The 20,285-nt window shown below is 40.4% G+C and overlaps 1 protein-coding gene across 1 annotated transcript in view; it reads right to left on the reverse strand.

The window, feature by feature from the left end:
• Positions 1-519: 519 nt before the first annotated feature.
• Pik3ca (phosphatidylinositol-4,5-bisphosphate 3-kinase catalytic subunit alpha) overlaps positions 520-20,285 on the reverse strand; it is a 75,141-nt gene continuing 55,375 nt past the window's right edge. Inside the window, exons 10-21 of the mRNA XM_075950876.1 lie at positions 16,978-17,102; positions 15,496-15,577; positions 14,936-15,100; positions 14,631-14,734; positions 13,184-13,355; positions 11,172-11,278; positions 10,629-10,750; positions 9,128-9,206; positions 4,882-5,052; positions 3,346-3,463; positions 3,094-3,245; positions 520-2,393 (exon numbers count right to left, since the gene is read on the reverse strand). Of these exons, the coding sequence (XP_075806991.1) occupies positions 2,123-2,393; positions 3,094-3,245; positions 3,346-3,463; positions 4,882-5,052; positions 9,128-9,206; positions 10,629-10,750; positions 11,172-11,278; positions 13,184-13,355; positions 14,631-14,734; positions 14,936-15,100; positions 15,496-15,577; positions 16,978-17,102 (1,668 nt within the window). The 3' untranslated portion in view covers positions 520-2,122. The remainder of the gene's footprint in view (positions 2,394-3,093; positions 3,246-3,345; positions 3,464-4,881; positions 5,053-9,127; positions 9,207-10,628; positions 10,751-11,171; positions 11,279-13,183; positions 13,356-14,630; positions 14,735-14,935; positions 15,101-15,495; positions 15,578-16,977; positions 17,103-20,285) is intronic.

The following is a 20,285-nucleotide window of genomic DNA, read 5'->3' on the forward strand; positions in this document are numbered from 1 at the left end:
CAACAGAGCTGTAGATTTGTACCATGTCACTGAGTTTGACTGTAATAATCCCTGATATAGAAAAGAATGGGATGTTAGTACCTAGCAACTGCATATCTAAGTAACACAAAGTGTTAAATGCCAAGTAAATAAGTTAGGAAGTTTTCTATATCTGCAAAAGAATCTATCTGGTTTTCTGCTTAAAACAGTTTAAATTCTGATTAACTATTCCAAGACAGTTTACAGAACTAAGTTCCCCTAATCTTCAGGTTTTCTTGTTGGCAATAATATATACATGCTTTAGTGAAGTACCTAAATCTTCAATAATTATGCCCTTTAAGGGTTCTAAAATAGCCAGATATTAAGAGTATTTTTATTAGAGTCCCATTTATTATTCAAAACTTCTACTCTAGGTGTCTGACATCACAGACGAGCGCTTCAAAGGGATGCTGTTGTTCTAGAGTGTACAGTGTGCACTCTTCGTGAAGAGGCTCTCCAGGAACACGCCTAAGCTAGGAACTGTCAGGAAATTATTGCACATTTTTTCTTTTTTTTTCTTTTTATTTATTCTTTTTTTTCGCTTTTTTTCTTTTTTTGGTGTGGCATCTGAACATCTGCTAAAGCTATTTTCTAGGACAGGAATCATTCAAACACTGAGTAGGAATCTAGAGTGACCACTAACATTAGCCCTACATCCTAGATGCTCAATAATGCACTCTGTGCGGGATGTAAGAATGAAGCTGGAGTGAGACCTGACCACTTTGAAATGGGACATGATAGGAAAATGGGTTAATGTCCTTACTTTTATCATTGAGATATGAATACGTAGCTTACGAAGGTAAAAAAATTCATGGTTTCTAGTCTCTCATAATATAAAAGTCATTCATGACCAGTCCTCAGTAGAGGGCTTAAGAGTCAGGATGATAGTCTACGTTGTATTCATCTAGTAACTGGTTTCAGAGGGTTGTGCCATTCTCAACTATGGATGGATGGACAATGAGGGCATCGGGTGAAAACGGACAGCAGTGGAGGGAAAGCATGTGCAGCTCAACCCGTTCCTTAGGGAGTCAGACAGGGGGATCTGGATAAATGGAATAGTGCCTGAGCCTCATCTACAGACCGAGAGAAAAGCTAACCATGCTGTTACCAACGATAAAAAATTTGGGGTGCAAAACAATGCATGACTATGGGACAGATTATGTAAATAAAGAATATATATTAATGATAGTTTCTATAATATAAATAGCCTTTAATAAAAAAAAATAATCTTTTTAATAACATTAATACTCACTTCTATTTTCTGGAAAACATGCATGAAAAAAAGTACTCATTTCAATTGCAAAGGAGAAACAATCAGCTCAAAGTGAATACTGTACAGGTCAGAAACAGGAGCCCTGCTGGCCTCCTCTAGATCACTGCTGTACTTGATGCCAGCCCAGAATTTCCCTAGGAAATAAGTCAGATCCTTGTAAATACTGTCCAGAAAAAAACAACAAAAACCAAAACCCAACAAGAACACAGCTGTCTGCAGGTTGTCACTTGTGACTGCTTTCCAAACCACAGGGGAGAGACCAAGTCCATCAAAGGGCTGTGTGTTCAGAGCAAAAAGCAAGCCCCGTCACCCCAAGTGTTGTTCGTCATTAAGCCGGGAGTCAAACCCCACTTCAAACCGTAAGTCTGAACAGCAACGGGAAAATACGCATTTCCATTCTTCTCCAATTTCATTTACTTAACATAAACTCCAGCTGACTCAGACCTACAGCAGTCACAGCCTCGGTTGTGTCCACGTTGTAAACAGAACCCTGGCAAGACAAACGGAACAGCATTCTCTCTTTGTCTCCATCATTTGTATGTATTTTGGGGATTTTTGTTTTGTTTTGTTTTTTTAAAAAAAGATACAAACAATCTTCAAAGTTTACCTTTTTTTGGACTTAAGGCATAACATGAAATTGCTCGTTATTCTAAAGCTGGATTCTGAGATGAACTAGTTTAGTGCTATCGAACCCTGTTTGCGTGTACAGTGTTTCAATTATAGAGCATGTTGTTCCTGACTGTGCCATCCCCGTGCCACCATCTGCCTGCTGTCACTCACTGCCATGCAGTGGAGAAACAATGCGCCAGCTTGCAGTTCCCAGCTCCCATCTCAGTTCAAGGCATGCTGCTTGATGGTGTGGAAGATCCAATCCATTTTTGTCGTCCAGCCGCCGTGATGTGCGTCATTCATTTGTTTGGTGAAATACTCCAAAGCCTCTTGCTCAGTTTTGTCTAAGGCTAGAGTCTTTCGAATATACGCAATGTCATCAAAAGACTGCAGTTCTGGCATTCCAGAGCCAAGCATCATTGAAAAAAGGTTGATGAAGAGATTGGCATGCTGCCGAATTGCTAGGTAAGCCTTATAACACATCTCCTGAAACCTGCAAGTGGGAAGAACATTTGGTCAGTGCACGAACTAGTACTGACTTCACAGAACTAGCACACTTGCCTTGGGTGAAGGTCTAAAAACTACTATTCCTCTCCCCGCTCCCCTGGCTCACACCATTCTAGAATATGTACTCTTGCATAAGTACTTTATTGCCTGCCAAGCACCTGACATACTGCTTGGAACACTGCGGTTTAGTATTTATCAAATGCCTGAACTGGTCTATACTAAAGTAACATCTCAAGGGTTTGGGCACTGACTTATACACAGAACAGAATCTTATAAAAATCTTTTGAAATCTAAGACAGACTAACAATGTAGCACAAGGTGGCAGGAAAAAGAATAAGCATGCATAAGAGTTAACAATTTGCCAGCTTTCCTCCAGTTAGGACCAAAACCCACGTCCTAACCACACTACATGTTTTTGACAAGATAAAGCTAATTACTTTAATAATAGTCAATAATTTCAGTGTGTCCCAAGGTTTTAGGGTTACTTTCTTTGTAGGTCTCAGCTCGATGAACGAAATCAGTTTTCATTTTCACCCCCTCCTCCCCCCTTCCCCCATATCAGACAAATGGGTAAAACCAAAGCCGCTGGAGCCTTGGGCTTCTCCAGCTGACAACCGCTGCTCTGAAGCACAGAGTGCAGACTTGCTGTGCTGCAGGCACCTCCCCACCACAGTCTCCGAGCTCACCTCTCAAACTCTCTGGTCTTTGTGTACTCCTGGGCTCCTTTACTAATCACTATTAGGAAATCTTGAGTCAAAACAAATGGCACACGTTCCCGTTTATAACCAAATTTTTTCTTCTTGTGATCCAAAAAGTGCCCAAAATCTATATGAAACAGCTTTCAGAAATAAGAAATTATATTTTAGTTTAATATGCAGATATAAAAGACCTTGAGCCAATTCATTTAAAGAACCCGAAAGCACGTTAACAGTTACTACCTGTCCATCGTCCTTCACCATGATGTTGCTATTGTGCCGGTCTCCAATTCCCAAGATGAAAGTTGCCACACAGTACCCAGCACACGACCTTGTGAACAGGTCAATGGCTGCGTCATATCTACAGAAAGAAATAAACACCTCATGGGTGTTGTGGAAACAGAGTAGCTGGGGAAACATGGCTGAAGTTTCACATTAACAGTGGGGGAAAACAATGTCTGAAGACCTGAGAAGTTTTGAGATTCTTAAGTTTTCAAGAAAATTTTTAGATGTTCCTTGACCTAAGCTTAATTCTAACCAGAAGGAAAGAAACATGCATCATAATTCCCTGCCCGTGGTAGGTGTGTGAGCATGTGTCAAGGTCAGAGGTCCACACGGTGCCTTTTGTTCCTCGCCATCTTATTCATTTACGGGTTGTATGACTGGATCCATATCTGTGGGGATCAAAAGCTGGAGATGAGCAGCACAATGTCAATGTGGGTGTGTCCTCTGGAGGAGCAGCGAGTCCTTAACCTCTGACTCTTCTCTTTAGCATCTCTCCACCTTAGTTTCAGAGACAATGCCTCTCACTGAACTGGGACTCACTGCCAGCCAGCCCCTAAAGACAGAGCTGTCCTGGCTTCCTGCCTCAAGCCTGCCTCCAGGCTGAAGACCCATATCACAAAGCTTTATAAGGGTGCTAGAGATTGAATTTTGGTTTTTATGCGTGTGCAAAAGTAGGTCATCAACTGAGTCACCTCTCCAGCCCCCAATTTTTCTGTTATTCTGAGATAGGGTCTTACACTGCACCCAGGCTGGCCTTGAACTCACAGCATACAACAATCTTCCTGGGTTAGCCTCTTGGGTGCTCGGATAAGCCAAAATCTGCAGGAGAAAATTAATTTTTTTTTAAGGGTCTCACTATATAGCCCTGGCTAGCCTGGAACTGACTATGTAGTCTAGGCTGACCTCACATTCAAGAGAGATCCACCTGCTTCTGCCTCTGCCTCTCTGTGTAGTTTAGGCTGGTCTGCTACTGAAGGATCCACCTGCTTCTGCCTCTTAAATGTTGGGATTAAGGCATGCGCCATTATTGATAGTGTTGAAAATTATTTTCTAAAACAACATTTTTAACATATTAGAAGTAAAAATTTGAATGTATATTATTTTTTGAGTAAGATCTATTCTACTTTTAAGTATCTATCCATGCATGGGCATGTGGATCCAAGTGACGGTGTCCTGGAGACAAAAACAGGCCACCAGACACCCTGGAGGTGGTCTAAGGCACCCCATTATGGGTTCTGGGGGCTGAACTTGAGTCCTTCAGGAAAGGAACATGCACTCTTAACTGCTGCACCACCAAATGTTCGTTTTGTTTATGATTAAGAGTAAGAGGATGTGAGATACAAGGTGAATGATGGGGACCCTCTCGCTCATTCACAACAGCCTTCACTACTTCAAAAGGGACGTGCATTTTTCCTGACCACAGTGGTTTTCTCCTTAGCCAAGAAGCCCACTGAGCCAGCCACTAGCACGTAACAAACTCAGGAGCAAACTCACATCTCGCCCTTGTTCTTGTCCTTGAGCCACTGATGCAGAGTGTGACTGTTGAACTGCAGCGCCCCCTTCAGGCCTCCTTTGCACTGGATCTGCATGATGGTGTGAGAGTTCCTCACCACTTCGATGAGTCCCACACAGTCTCCAATGGAGAGACAGCCGTAAGGTAGCATTCTGGAAAATTGACAAATGTTTTGATTGAAATTAAATCCCCAATTCTCTCCTTTTCTTTAATCCTTTCATGCACAGTCCCTTGTTCTGTCTTAAATCCTGGCTTATTTCTTTGTTGATACACACATGCACGCACACAATCTTCCTAAATATGTAAGTACAACCTGTTCTCTATATACAAAATGTCACTTATATGTATGTTTTCAGGGCAGACCATTTGGTACTAAATAACCAAATGAGGGGTCTCTCCTGGGAAGACAGTCTCTCACTTTCAGATTTCTGTAGCTGTCCTTGGTCTTTGTTTAGGACTGAGGCCTCAGGTGACTTTCCTCTTCCACGTTAGCATGTCTACTGCTACTGACATCTTTGTTCAATAAAACTGAAATATCCTAGTAGGCCAAAAATATCTATATTAAATTAGTAAATTTAACATGAATGACCTTTATTGTCTTAGCTTATTTCTCTTTATTTTCTTTTTTATATTGACAAACCTATTCCTAAAAATGTATGAGTTCAGCTAAAACCAAATCATTGTGTATTAACAGATTATTTCATATGGAACAAAACAACTTGTCCTAAAAAAGCAGTGAGGGAGGCTGGAGAGATAAATGGACCAGCTGTTAAGAGTACTGGTTGCTCTTTCAGAAGACTCAGGTTTGGTTCCCAGCACCCACATGATAGCTCACAGCCATCTGTAACTCCAGTTCCTGGAGACCCTTCCAGGCATGCATGTGGTGCATCAACACACATGCTGGCAGAACACTTGTACACATAAAACACATGAATGAAAAAAAAGTGAAAAACTGGCTGTCACATTTTTTTTTTTCTCAAAATGTTTTTATGTCTGTGTTTGATGGCCAACTGTTTTTATTTGTGCCGGGCGGTGGTGATACAAGCCTTTAATCCCAGCACGTCGAAGGCAGAGGCAGGTGGATCTCTGTGAGTTCGAGGCCAGCTTGGTCTACAAGAGCTAGTTCCAGGACAGCTAAGGTTGTTACAAAGAGAAATCCCGTCACAAACAAACAAACAAACAGACAAACCCTGTCTCAAAAATAAAGATTTATTCATCCACTGATTATTTTTATGTATGTGCCAGTGTGAGTTCACATGCATCGCACGTATGCATGAACATGCAGAGATCAGAAAAGGGCATCAAATCCCCTGCAACTTGAGTTACAGAGTTATGAGCTGCCACGTGGGTGCTGGGAACCCAATGAAGATTAGCAACTGCTATTAAACATCTCTCTAGCCCCATGCCAGCGGCGTTACTTACATTTTTATAAGTAACAGACACAAGCAGTTTTTCTTATGTTGATGGTTGTTTTGTTATCTTTTTGAAACAAGGTCTTGCCTTGTGGTTTAGGCTGGCCTCAAACTCAAGATCCCCCTGCCTCAGCTTCCGGAATATATGGGTTACAGGTATATGCCATCACTCTTTAAGTTTTATACATGATGCTTTAATACATGAAGAAAGATCTACATACAGGCAAGCAGCCAGGAAAAGGAAGAACAGAGTGATGGTTTTTTTTATACTATTCTATAGTTAATAAGATATTCAATTTGCAATGTGAACTATAAAGCTGTACTAATAAATAATAAACTTCATGCTTTTACATCTAAATTGACTTGTGTCTGAATGTGTGTTTTAACATTAAGGACATTATGTGTTCCTGTACACGTCATTTAGAAGATATCATGACTTGTAAGTTTCATAGATTTTCTAAATGTTGGTTCTTTTTTTATAATGGCATAATAAATAATAAAATATATTAATTATTTTTGGTTTGTTTTTTGAGCTATGGTCTTTTTGAGCAGCCCAGGCTAGTCTGGTACTCTTCCCTGTGAAGTCAAGTCAGCTGAACTCTTGCCAATCCTCCTTAGTCTCTCAAATACGGGGTTACAGGCATGCGAACCACGCCCAGTCACAGCTGTCAATGCTACCACTAATCTCATTCAGAAAAGTCTAAATTGGGGACTACTCATAAATAAGTTTTCTACAATTCTATTTTTTCCCTCTAAAATTCAAACTTTATCACTGGCAATAAATACTGCCATAGTTTTCCTATGACAGACATGTGAGGGGGTTCATTTTTAATGAAAACACTCGCCCAAGAGCCTAGCTGAGTTATGCCTGTCCATTAAAGGTTTCTGCTTTGGTGTTTTTGGAACAGGGATTTGCTATGTAGCCCATGATGGTCCTGGTCTTGTTAGGTAGTCAGGTTGGCCTTAACTGTGGATCCTTAATCTTCTGACTTCAGGCCTTAAACGTATGTACCTATACTTGGTCATCAGTTTGTTTTAAAATAAAAATGGTATTTCATGAAAAAGCGGCTAGTTTTACAACTTCCATCCAGAAATGCTCATCTGTGACCTAACCGTGTCTGAGATGCGGAAGAAGTGATTTTAGGGTGTTCTATCTTGTTATACTGAGTATTAAAAAGAGATAAGCAATGCCTGCAGTCAAGGTGGAGCCATGGCGCTGACAGATGCAGGGCTCTGGAGTGCTTCTCCTCTGTAGTCAGAGTTGAAAGGAGCTGGAGATCTGAAGAGAGTTTTGACATCAGACACGGAGATGCAGATCTGGAGTCTCCCTGCTGGTTTTCAGCCTTGCTTTGGTCCAGTGTTCCCTGACTATGCTCCCTTCCTTCCTTCTAGAATGACAGGGCATACACTGTGCTATTTGAAAGCATGTCATCTTCTCTTTGATTTTACGGGGTTACAGTTAGAGATTGGCTTTGCTCAGAAGAGTCTTTGGACTTTTAAACAGTACTGAGATGGTAAAAGACCATGGAGACTATGGGACTAAATGGATTTTGCATTCTGATATAACATGTAAGCCTATGTGGACAGTGAGTGGACTGTGGTGTTTGGAAGGAGAACTACCCCTAGAGGCTCATATATCTGCATGCTTGGTCCCCAGTAGGTGAACTTGGGAAGGATTAGAGGTGTGGCCTTCTTGGAGGGGATGTGTAGTTGTGGGCTTTGAGGTTTCAAGAGTTCAGTGTCTCTCTGCCGGCTGGGTAGGTAAGGATGTCAAGCTCTCGGCTACTGTTCCAGCACTCTGCCTGTCTGCCTTCTGCTGTGATGATAACTGAATAACCCTCTAAAATTGTAAGTTACAGCCCCCCCCAATTAGGTGCCCCCCCCATTAGGTGCCCCCCCCATTAGGTGCTTCCTTTTGGAATTGTCTTGGTTATGCTGTCTCTTCACAGTGACAGAGACGATGTCCACCAGACAAAAGCACTTCTGAGCGGACAGCTTCTCTTGTGTGACTTAAGGATTTGCAAGAATCAAGTCAGAGAAGGAAGTGCTATTAGCAGCCGTGACTGTGAGAGCGTAACACATTCCCGCCATGTCAGAGGACGAGAACTGGAAATTGATAACAACTTCAGCTGTTTTCCTAAGTTTTGCCACGTTTATTAAAAGGTAGAATTACTAAAGTTCTATGATGAAACTTGTTTCTGAACTTCAATATTCTTAAATTTCTATTTGTGTTTGTACGTATGCACAAAAATGTGGGTGGCTGTGGTCAAAGAGGGTACTGGATTCCCTAGAGCTGGAGTCACAGGCAGCTGCAAGCCATCCAATGTGGGTGCTCACAACCAAACTCCGCTCCTCTCCAACAGCCAAAGCTTATTCACCACTGGGCCACCTGTGCAGCTTAATAAGCCTGCTCCACTGCTGGTGCCACTCATGAACAGTTCTTTTCACTTAGGTGAGTCTCATCAGCTAAGGGGCCAAGCGAGGAAACAGATGAAGAGGCAATTAAGATCACCTCTTACTCACTACTGCACTTTTTTTTAATTTTGCAAATATTTTAAATATAAGCTTCTAGACTTCTACCATTAAGACTTTATTGGGCAGTGGAGGCACATACCTTAAATCCCAGTACTTAAGAGACAGAGACAGGTGCATCTCTGTGAGTTAGAGGCCAGCCTAGTCTACAAAACAAAGTTCTAAGACAGCCAAGAGCTATTACAGAGAAACCCTGTCTCAAAAAAAAAAAAAAGGATACTTTCATTAAGACTTTTAGTTCATTCTCCTATGATAATTTTCATTCCATGCTCTGATTACCTACCGAAGGTCAAGGCCTTGGTTTTGCCAAATGTTCTCCATAATTCGGATGATCTGAAGTGTTAACATATCTTGCCGCAAATCTGAAATTCAAAAATGTATAGCACACTTAATACCATATCAACACTTTTGTCAGAAAGAGCTATATTTAATCTTTAAAATAATTTACAAGACAGCAATGTTTTAAGTTTTTAATCTACTTCTAAACTTTGCATAATCATCTGGGTAATGACAAGGTATTTAAAAAGTTCCAACTATATTTACAACATTTTCCTGGTGTAGAATCCAGTGTGAGTGTGGCCCATGATGAAATGCTGTGGTCAAGAGCACTCACTGCTGGTGAGTCTCCCCCATCCCCACAGCCCCTTCTCAACATAAATCAGGGCCTTCTTTAAAACAGTCTCTCAGATGACTAAATACATTCTCTGTCTGGTGGTTCTTTCATTTTTGTCACTATCTGTTGAGTATTCTTTGCCCAGTCATACTTTAAACTACAAGAGGCAGGCTCTGCCATGGTCCCAGGGTCCAGCACACAGAATAATTAAGGAATGGATGCTATGCAAGCTGCCCATGCACACATGAAGTAAGCCAAGGCAGACAATGACTCCAGGGCTCCTGATTCTGAAGATCAACTTCCACCTCAATTATGAAGGTTGACAGTCAGCTGGAGGTTAAGATTAGGTCCTGACAGATTGGCACCCATTCCCATAAGGACTTTTTTGAGATAACTTTTTTCTTTTTTTTTTTTCTTGAAACACAGTCTCATGTAGCCCAGGCTAGCCTTAATTGGATATTTAGCTGTAGACCTTGAACACCTGGCCTTCACCTCTCAAGTGCTGCGATTATAGCTGTGTGTCAAACAACTCTGATGGAAAGACTGTTTGGCCAGAGTATCAGGACCACCTGTACTCATCTTGGTTCTGCCCTTTCACCTCCTATAACGCCAGCTTTCCTCCAGGTCAGCCTCAGTACAGTTCAGGAGGATGGACCCAGCTTCAGCCACTTCTTTGGGGTCTCATTCTGTGTGATTTTTTTAAGCATACAGATACACTTTCTTTCTCCTGTTAGTCTGGCTTCTGCTATTTTAATCTGTAGCCCACCCCAGGAATGAATGAGGGCAGACGTATGTCATTTTTTGCTTTCCTACTCACTGTGGGGTTAGGAAGGATTACTAGACTTAGAGCTACAGGGGTCAACCTTCAGTTATTTCCCTGGTTGCTAAGCTATACGACAAGTGAGTTCCTTGTGGCAAGAGTCTACCTTCAAGTCAGATGAGGGGAGCTGAGAAGTATCTGCACATACCCACTCTCTTCAGGTCCTGGGTTCAAAGTCATTAGAGCACAATATCCCAAAGTCCTCCACAAGCACACTGCAAAACCTGAGGCATTTTAATATTCTACACTTTATACAGCAGTCCTTAAATGGCTCTCAAAGGTTCCCATGGTTCATAACTACCCCGTGTGTAAAGACAGCGACATGCACTCAGCATGAGCTCATTCTCTCACCGTCGCCATTTTTAAAGATGATCTCATTGTTCTGAAACAGTAGCTCTGACATGATGTCTGGGTTCTCCCAATTCAACCATAGTGGCCTTTTTGCAGACGACATAATTCGACACTCTTCAAGTCTGTAAGACAGTTGAAGACTTTACCAGGCACCTTAGTTTTTAATACTTTTGGTCCTTTGGGTTTATTTTAAAGACATATACAATATAGCTTTTTGAAGTGTTACAAAAATTAAAACTTTTCCAAAGGAAAATAATCTTAAAAATGTTTACAAAAATTTTCAACCAATCTAAGAACACATCATTGGTTTTATATAGACCATTCCCACTTCTGTGTATGATATCACAACATCTAACCACAGAAAGATTTAAACTATTATTGAAGTAGCAGAAACTGATTCTAAATAAAGATAGGTCTGGTTGAGCCTATTTTACTATTATTTTACTATAGCTGTTTTACAAGAACTGGAGGAATGGATTCTGTTAAGACTTATTTGGAAAAGTACTTGTTTAAACATGACAATAAAGGATATAAAAACCTTACCTGAGGTTCCCTAGTTGATGAGCAGGGTTCAGAGGAGACAGAAAACCCTGCAGAGCATCCATGAAATCTGGCTGTCTCATCTGTTCAACCAAAAACTTCATCTGTACCTGATAAAAAAGCACAATCCGTGTGAGAAGTGGATTTCATGTGGGAAAAGCAGCTGCTGCTTCCTTCACACACTGAGAATGCAGTGACTCCATCCCTAGGCTGGGCTAACTCTGGTGGCGTCCATGACTGGGGGCATCAGGGTGGGAGCATGGTTCTGGGAGACAAGCTCTGCCAGCTTCCACAGCTCTAATCAAGGTATTTATTCAAGTACTACCTACAGACAGCTGTGGCTTTTGTAATCAAGGTGCATTACACACACCGTCCTGCCACTTGTACCCTGGCTGCTTTCACAGCTGAGTTCAGTAGGTAAGGCCAGATTATGTGATCTGAGAAGCCAAGTATTTTCTTGACTTTCAGTGAGGAAGTCTGCTGATCCTTATTTGAGAAGATAAACAAAAAGACCAGGCTACTTTAGATCTGAATTTAATATTCTTACTTTTAAGGCTGCTTGGAAAACTTCAAGCATTCACACTGTTAGGAGGATTAAAGGATCTGGAACCCACTTGATGTGCAGGCTCTCACACTACATGCAGTTCACATTATGAAGACCTAGCCTAGCCATCAACTCCGAATTCCCAAGCAGTCCTGATACGTTTTTAAGGAAACTTTCATTTATTGAAAATATAAAATGTGATAGAACCAAAGCTACAGGCTAGGAAGTCGTAATTTTCCCATTGGAATTTAAGTAATGAAGCTATTTCTCTATATTAAGTGAATGGCTAGAAAAATCTCATTACCACTGACTAGGCATAAAAGAAAGAGATCTCTGTCTGCTCTAATATTAGCACAGGCCCTCATACTCTAGTATAAGCACACAGCTACCCACAGGAACTGTTTGTATTTCCAGAGTGGAACTTCAGCTCCTCACAATAATGTCACCTAAGCTGACAAGTCACTGAGTGATGAACTCCAATTTCCTAATGAAACCGCTGTACAAAGTCAGTGTGTGATATGAAGACTCTGGCACTTAACAAACTACCTGCTGTAAAGCTTTTCAAACTACTGCAAGATCATCATTTTTCTCAAAGCAGTCCCGCTGTCCACAATCACCATGCCAGAAATAGAACAATTCTTTTTAATTTTTCTTTCTTTTTACATCTATTTACTTATTTCTTTACATGTACCACACTCACTACACCAAGTTTGGTTTGTATGTTGCTGAGGACTGAACTTGTGCGTTCATCTGTCTCATCCATCATTCACATATTCATATACCACCAACAGCTAAATCCTGGCCCTTCCTCTATCTTTACTACTAATCTATATTTGAATCTATATACTACACAACTTTAAGAGTCAATTCAATCACATATTTTAAGGAATCTAAATTAATACAGTAGCTTTTTTTTTTAAGATTAATTGCTCAATTTTAAAAAAAACTATTTTTCTGTTCTTTGCCTTTGGGACTCACTGGTGGATGATTTTCCTGTTTCACTGGAGGGGAGGCAATGTTTGCTTTTCAGCTGGCAGTGATGAATGAAGAGGGATGGGAAAAGGTCCTAGGAACCTTGAGTAGAGCAGATGTCTACTGAGTCCAGTTAAACTCACTACTTGTTTTCAGGGTCATTATCAAAATTACAAACGAGGTAAGAAAAGACCATTTAATTACTACAGCTCCATAAGCAGAGTACACAGTGGGCGCCCTTATGTTCAAGAGAGGAGACAGGAACTTTGCTGTGATTAACTTCCTTCTCACAACCACTGTATTCAAAGTATTATTTCTATTTGGCAGTTGAGGAAAATGAGTCTTAGGACCCTACACATAATATATGTAATCACAAAGTTGGCAGACAGTGGAATTTGAGTCCAAATTGTAAGGACCACAATCTATGTGTATACTGGGCTTTTAAGTAACTCAGGCCCACTTCAAGAGTCCAAAGTCAACGGGAAAGTCATTCACACACCTTCTGTGTCTCATCCTTCTTCTCCTGCTTGAGGATGTCAGTCAGGTTGATGAGCTTCTCCATGGCCTCGACTTGTCTGTTCAGGTGCTTCAGATACATCCCACAGGCACGGCAGTAGGACTCCAGCAGCAGGCCGAACCTCTGACTAACAGTCTTATTGTGCATTTCAGATCTAAAGGAATAAGATTTATTTATGTATATATACAGTTTTGCTAATTTTTACTCATTTTATGTATATGGGTGTTTGCCTGCACATACATCTGTGTACCATGTGTATTCAGTACTTGTGGAGGCCAGAAGCGGATGCTGGATCTCCTGGAGCTACAGTTATAGACTGTTGTGCTGTCATGTAGGTGCTGGGTCTCCTGTGCTCTCGTCACTGAGACATTGCTTCAGCCCTACAAGTAAAGTGTCTGGACAAGGCGAAACTGTAATCTTGATCAAGAGGCTGTGCTAGAAAAACTGAATACATGCAGACAGGAAGTGCGCTTGGATTTGATTCTAATTCGCGTATCAACCTACATAGTCTTAAATGAGCATATACATGTTCTCAGAAGATACGAAAACCCATTTTCTAGCCCAATAAATGTTTTAATCAACAATACAATGATTAAAACACCTACCAACTTAGAAGAAAACAATCAAGTAGTTCTTGGCCCCATATAATTTAATGAGCAACTATGTATTTTACTGATCTAGGTTTATTTTGGCTACTATTTTCAATGTACGATACAAAGGAAGAAAACAGGAAAGTAGAATAAAGTAAACTGAGGCAGGTAAAAACTCTCTGAGTTCTGAGATTCCTGGAAGCATGTTCATACATTCCTGTCCCTATGCTTCTCTAGATACCAACTTTAATTAAAAAACAAACAAACAAACAAAAAAAGCCACACTAGATACAAACCTGTTTCTAAATTTCCTGAAACCTAGGTGGTTATGGCAACTCTGAGTACTTTATCACACTGCATAAAGTAGTCTTTCACCCCTGACCCCAACCTCCCTCTCCCTCTCTGGAGCAAGAATTGGCCTAGTAATTGTGATCCCCCTGCCTCAGCTTCCTAAAGTCCTGGGATCACTTGTAAAATCCACTTTCATTTTTAATGCTTATTTTCTAACAAGAAACGTTGGACTCTGCCATTACTGTTCTGAATTCCAAGGTAAGATCCTCATTTTGAGACAACTTCATCTATGTATACAGTGAAATATCACAACATGAATTTGCATCTGGCAAATTTTACTTGGCTCAAAGTGGAAGAAAAACCTTTGAAAATATTTGCAGTAACAGTACAGAATTCAGCTATGACTTCTGTTGCTCATTTAATTCCAAAGAAAATAACAGGCTTGAAACAGCTTTCCAGACAGACAAGGCAGCAAGATTCATATACTTATTTGGGAGGTGAGTTATACATATCTAAAAAATTTGACAGAAAAAAAAAATCTGACTTACTTTAAATGCCAAAAGAAAAAATGGCCAATCCTTTGATTTGTCAACGCTTTCTTGAGTAAAAATCTCACAAGCAGGTTATCCAAATATTGTTCATATTTTAAGACCTGAGAAATTAGAAAAAACAAAAACAAAAATCCAGATGAATCAGGCCCATTTCTGATATAGCATTTTAAAAAAATGCTATAAACAAAGTAGCTCCTACCATTAGTAATAAATATTTTTTTAAAAAAGCATGAAACTAATACTACTGCTTTGATAAGCTATACACATGTGGCGTAAAGTATTTTCAGTTTCCAGTGTCTTACCTGCACGAGCTGAATGAGGTACTGAGAAAGTTTGTCATCTGTTAAGTATTTTTCCAAGCACCGAACGGCAAAACTCCGAACCATGGGATCCGGGTAATTACAGTCCAGAAGTTCCATGGCCTGCTCAGGCTTGATTGGAGGCCAGTCTTTGACTAAGCAGTACATCTGTGGGCAGAGAAAGATGGCACATCATATGTAAAACCTAAAGCAGCTTTAACATTTGACTTTAAAATTAGCCTAAAGCCAAACGTGGTGGCACATTCCTTTGGGAGGCAGAGGCAAGAGGATCTCTGAGTTTGAGGCCAGCCTGGTCTATACAGAGTTCCAAAATAGCGAAGGCTGTTTGTTACACAGAGAAACTCTGCCTCGAAAAACCACATACATACATACATACACACACACCTTAAAAATAAATAATTAGTTTTATATATAAGATGATTATGATTGGTGTTTCTTAATTATGACATCATAACAATTTATATCTAAGTCGATGCAGATTTTCTGAGAATTCATGATTTAGGGAACATACAGGTTCTGTGAGAGCACCTAAAGGGTCTCACCTGGGCTACTTCATCTCTGGAATTCCACTTGACAGACAAAAGCAACTTGGGTAGGATTTCAGGAATAGTTACACAGTAGTGTCTGTTAGGGAAGACAATAGAGAACGTGTTATAGGAAGTTCTAACATCTAATTCCCCCATCATACATCTATAAGAAGTTCTAAGCTTATTATTACTATTAGCCTATGTGAAAAGCCAACTTGTGTTGAAGACTATGGCTGTACATACATTTACACGTCTATGCAGTTACAGTTAAAATGATAAAGACCAAGAATTCAAGTGGAGGATAAATGTTGGCTGACAGTTAAGAACAATCACGTATGTGTTACTCTGCTCAAATTGTTGACCTCTGTGACCCCCATGAGCTTACTGGACAAGGTGTGTGCTTCACAGACTCCCTGCAGATCTGAACTACAACTCCCTCTGTTAGATCCATCAGTATGGGAGCTAGTGAGATAGCCGATGTGTCCACACAGTGATATGGGGAGTGGACTTCTGCAGACTGACCTCTGGCCTTCACATGTATACTGTGACACATGTGACCTCCACCTCACAATGATAAATAAAATGTAATAAAGAAAAAATATACTAGTGTTCCAAGCAGCAACACGATTTACAAGTGAGGATAAGGCAGTATTTTCTTCCTCAAGGAGAAGGGGAAAGGAACTTGCCAAATACAGCATCTAAATCAATGAAGCCATAAGTAGCTTGTCTGAAGTGTGTGTGCATGCATGCGTGCGTTTGTGTTCCTGCTTGAATATTACTTTTAAAAAAATCTAAGACAACAATCTGTCAGTCTGAGGCTACAACTGAGTGGTAGAGTATGTGATTAGTTTGTAGAAGGCAATAGGCTAAATCTCCATCACCAATTTATTAATAAGGAATTTAGAAAGCTTGAGGATGGGGATACCCAGGTTACCTAACATGCACGAGACCTTGGGCTTCACCCCAATTCCCAGGACCTTGTAAACCAGGTGTGGTGACATTCCTGCAATCCTAACTTGGGAGGTAGAGGCAGAAGGATCAGAAGTTCAAAAGCCATCCTCAACTACAGTTCAAAGCCACCTTGGGCTATAATCCTGCCCCAAACAACAAAAAGAAAGAAAAAACAAAACAACTCTTAAATGTTTAAGTATCAACACAGCATGTGTCTCTAAAAAGAAATGTCTGTATCCATACTTTTGAAAAAGTCAACATAAATAAGAAAAGTAACAATTAAAATACATTTTATTTACTCTACTGTGTATAGTTAAAATGTATGTATATGTATATATGTATGAATATGGCAGGAACAAACCAGAAGTGATAGATGGGTCACACCTGTAATCCCAGCTCTCAGGAAGTGGGCTGAAGTAGAGGGTTTTTAGGAACGGAGGCAGCTGGACTTTGCAGTGAACTCAAGTCCAGCTTGGACTACAGTGAGGGACCATGCTGGTCACTCCCTTGGCTTCCTGCCTTGAGACCATCATCCCAAACACTTGCCTGTGGCTCCATAGGAAGTCTTTCTCTTGTTCAGTGATTTCAGACAGTGGGTCCCGGGTGCAAAGTGCTCGAAGCTGTTCTTTGTCATTTTCTCTTAGTTCATTGTCTCTGGCGAGTCGGTTACTCTGTAAAGTAAAGTATAACTTTACACAGGTTTCTTTGAGACTCATGAGTGATATGTTTTGAAAAGCAAAAAAACTTTTAATAAAGCTCACATAGCTTATTAACACAAAATAATTTATTCTTCCTACAGAACCAATTTAAAACAGTATTTGTGAAGCAATGCAGTCACATGGTTATTATGGCCACCATGCAGTCAGGCGAGACCGGGACGAAGGGAAGGGGGCAGCTCGTCCTCTCCCTGATGGGGGCCCCCTACTACTCCACTAACTACAGCTTGATAATGCATCTGGCAGAACAGAGCCAGAAGCAGCAGAATAATAAAATAAAAATGCTAACTCTTTCATATTCCTTGCTAAATCATCCTTGTAACTGTTGGCAAGCTTTTAAGTTTAAAAAACAAATTAAGAAAGATAAAAAAGATGAATTAACTCATTAAAGCACTTGCATTCAACATTAAAGAACTAAGCAGAAAGTAACAAACATTATATAATCACATGTAATGGATTTATTATCTTCTGAGTCTTTGAATAACACCCCAAATAATCCCAAATGTCACCATGTAAAAATAAAACAAACAAAACAAGAGGGTCTGTAAGATGGCACACTGACTGGATAAAGACGCTTGCTGTCAATCCTGACAGCCTGGGTTTGATCCCTGGGATTCACCAACTCTATCAAGCTCTCTCTGACCTCCACAGGTAAGCTGAGGCATGCCCACTGACTTCCCACAATTAAAAAATGTGATGTAATAGATCATCTGATCAGATACCACAGATGATTATTATACAAACAGATACCATACTCTAGCCTTTGGAACAGTATAAACAAAAAGAGTCCTCCGTGTTAGTTGGTCTTTATAGACCGACGCGTCCTGGAGCTACATAACAGGATGAGGAAGGACATAACGCTTCAGTGAGCATCAGTTCCGTGTTGCTGTGCCCTGCTTGGCTCTTCCTGTTAGGCTCAGAAAGTAGATCCTACACAGAGAGCGCCCAGTCTAGTAGGAGAGTTTTTTTAAAGGTGAAGAAGCCAGTGAGAAATGCCCACGGCTAAGGGGAGGACCACAGCAGAGGAGGGGTCAACACGTGCAACTGGTAGCTCAGGTTGAATGCTTTTAGTGATACTACCTAGGGGATGAATGCCATAGCTTATTCTACATTTTGTAATAGTTTCTGCAGCTGTTCTAAAGCAGAAGGGAAGTCAGTTAGGAGGCTACTTCATGGTCCAGACGAGAAACCTGCTGTCTTACTATCATCATTATTATCAGCATCCAATGGATGCTATCGCTTTTAAAATGTTTATGTTAATATAAAATAATTTACAGAAAAATCAGAAAAACTCATTTTACTATATATTTTAACAAGAATCCAAGCGTAATAAACTTAAATTTTTTCCTATGTGCTTCATTTTGAAATATCTTTGTCACACTGTAAATAACACTGTCAAAACAACACTTGACACTGAGGGTTCATACTTTTGTTGAAGACATCAAGATGGTTATTTTTCTCGCTCAACAATTTAAAAAAACATTCCATTTTACATTTATATTTCTAAATCACATGATCATGGAATGAATTCTGCATCACCTTTTTCCTTTCACAGGCCTCTATATATATCAAGTCACTGCTGAGCCCAACATTGCAATGATTAGTCTGGATAGTCAGCATGACTGGACTGGCAAAGCTTAGGTTAGTCAAGCACACAGTGGCTTTGAGAAGCTCCAGACGATGAGAAAGAGGAAGGAAGGACTACCCTGATATGAGCATCAGCCAACAGATGGCAGATCTGGGCAGAATAAAGGGAGAGACGGATGCCTGTGCTCAGGCCTCCCCTTTCCTTTCCCATCAGCTACCCCCTGGAACACTACCACAGAGCTGCTCTGCTCTGTGCCTTCCTCACTATGAGGGACAAGGACCCCTAAACATGAGCCAAAATAGGTCTTCCCTTCTTTGATTTTTCTGTTTCAGATATTTTAAAAAATTGTTTTATACATCTGAATCTTTTTTGTCTGCATATATAGCTGTGTACCTTGTACATTCCTGGTGCCTGCAAAGGTCAGATGAAGGTACTGGATCCCTGGAACTAGATGGTTGTGAGCCATGATATGTATGAGTGCTAGGAATATGAGTCCTCTGCAAGAACAAGTGCTCTCAATGCCAAGTCATCTCCTTAGCCTAGCTTTCTTGTTTCTCTCAGTGGATGCTACAGTAATTAAAAAGTGTTACATATCATGGAGCATGGAAGAAATACTATGAAAGTGTGGCAAAGTCTTTGACAGAAAATATAGAAACAGAATCATTCCTTGATTAGCACTCAGTTGACTAGACAGAAGTAGACTTAGTCTATCACTGGAAATACTTCCACTCATTTCATCTTTACTGAGGATGTACACTGTCTGACATTGTGTTTACAAGACAAATCTCACCAACACCAGAGTCTGAAGCTGTGGTTCTAAAGTGGAGTAATTTCCCACCTCCCGTGGACCTTTGGTTGTATCTGAAGAAATTTTTTGATCATCAGTTTGTGTCTAGTGGTTCAGAAGCCACAGATATGGCTCGGCACCCAGTGACATGCAGCATAATCTACAAAATAGATTCACGTGGCCTTCAGAGCAGGGCTGAGGCTGAGAAACAGTGCTGCCCAAACCCCATGATTTCCCCAGTAATGATGAAACAGCCTCCTCTATAACTTCTATACCAACTAGGGAGAGCGAGAATTTCTGTCCAGTCAATGTCTAAACACCACAAGGAAAAAAGTTTTACAAAGCTGGTATTTGCAGACTCATTTAAATCTCTATCTTCTTCTTCTTAGAAGATGTCACAGACACTGGGCAATTCAGGGAGGAAAGGAGGATGATGGACTAATGACTGGACCTCCCTGCGGCCCTCTCCAGGCTATTAGACCCTCCTCTACATCTCTGTATTAGTTTAGTCTTCTCTGAGGATGACTGGAAGGAATGAAATAGAAAAATGCCTTAATATCTAGGAAAACTAAAGTTCCATAATTATCTTACACTTAGAAACATTCCCTACATACCTAAATGGCAAAGACTTCCATATATTCTATAAAAATAAATAAAACACACTACAAGTCAAAAAAACCTCAGCCCTCACCAAGTGTTACCTTACTCAAAAAAGAGATGTTTATTTCTTTATTTTTGCTTTGTTTTTATATTGTGTACACAG

The sequence above is a fragment of the Microtus pennsylvanicus genome, chromosome 16 (genome assembly GCF_037038515.1).
Source record: "Microtus pennsylvanicus isolate mMicPen1 chromosome 16, mMicPen1.hap1, whole genome shotgun sequence".
In the NCBI taxonomy this organism is placed as follows: domain Eukaryota; kingdom Metazoa; phylum Chordata; class Mammalia; order Rodentia; family Cricetidae; genus Microtus; species Microtus pennsylvanicus.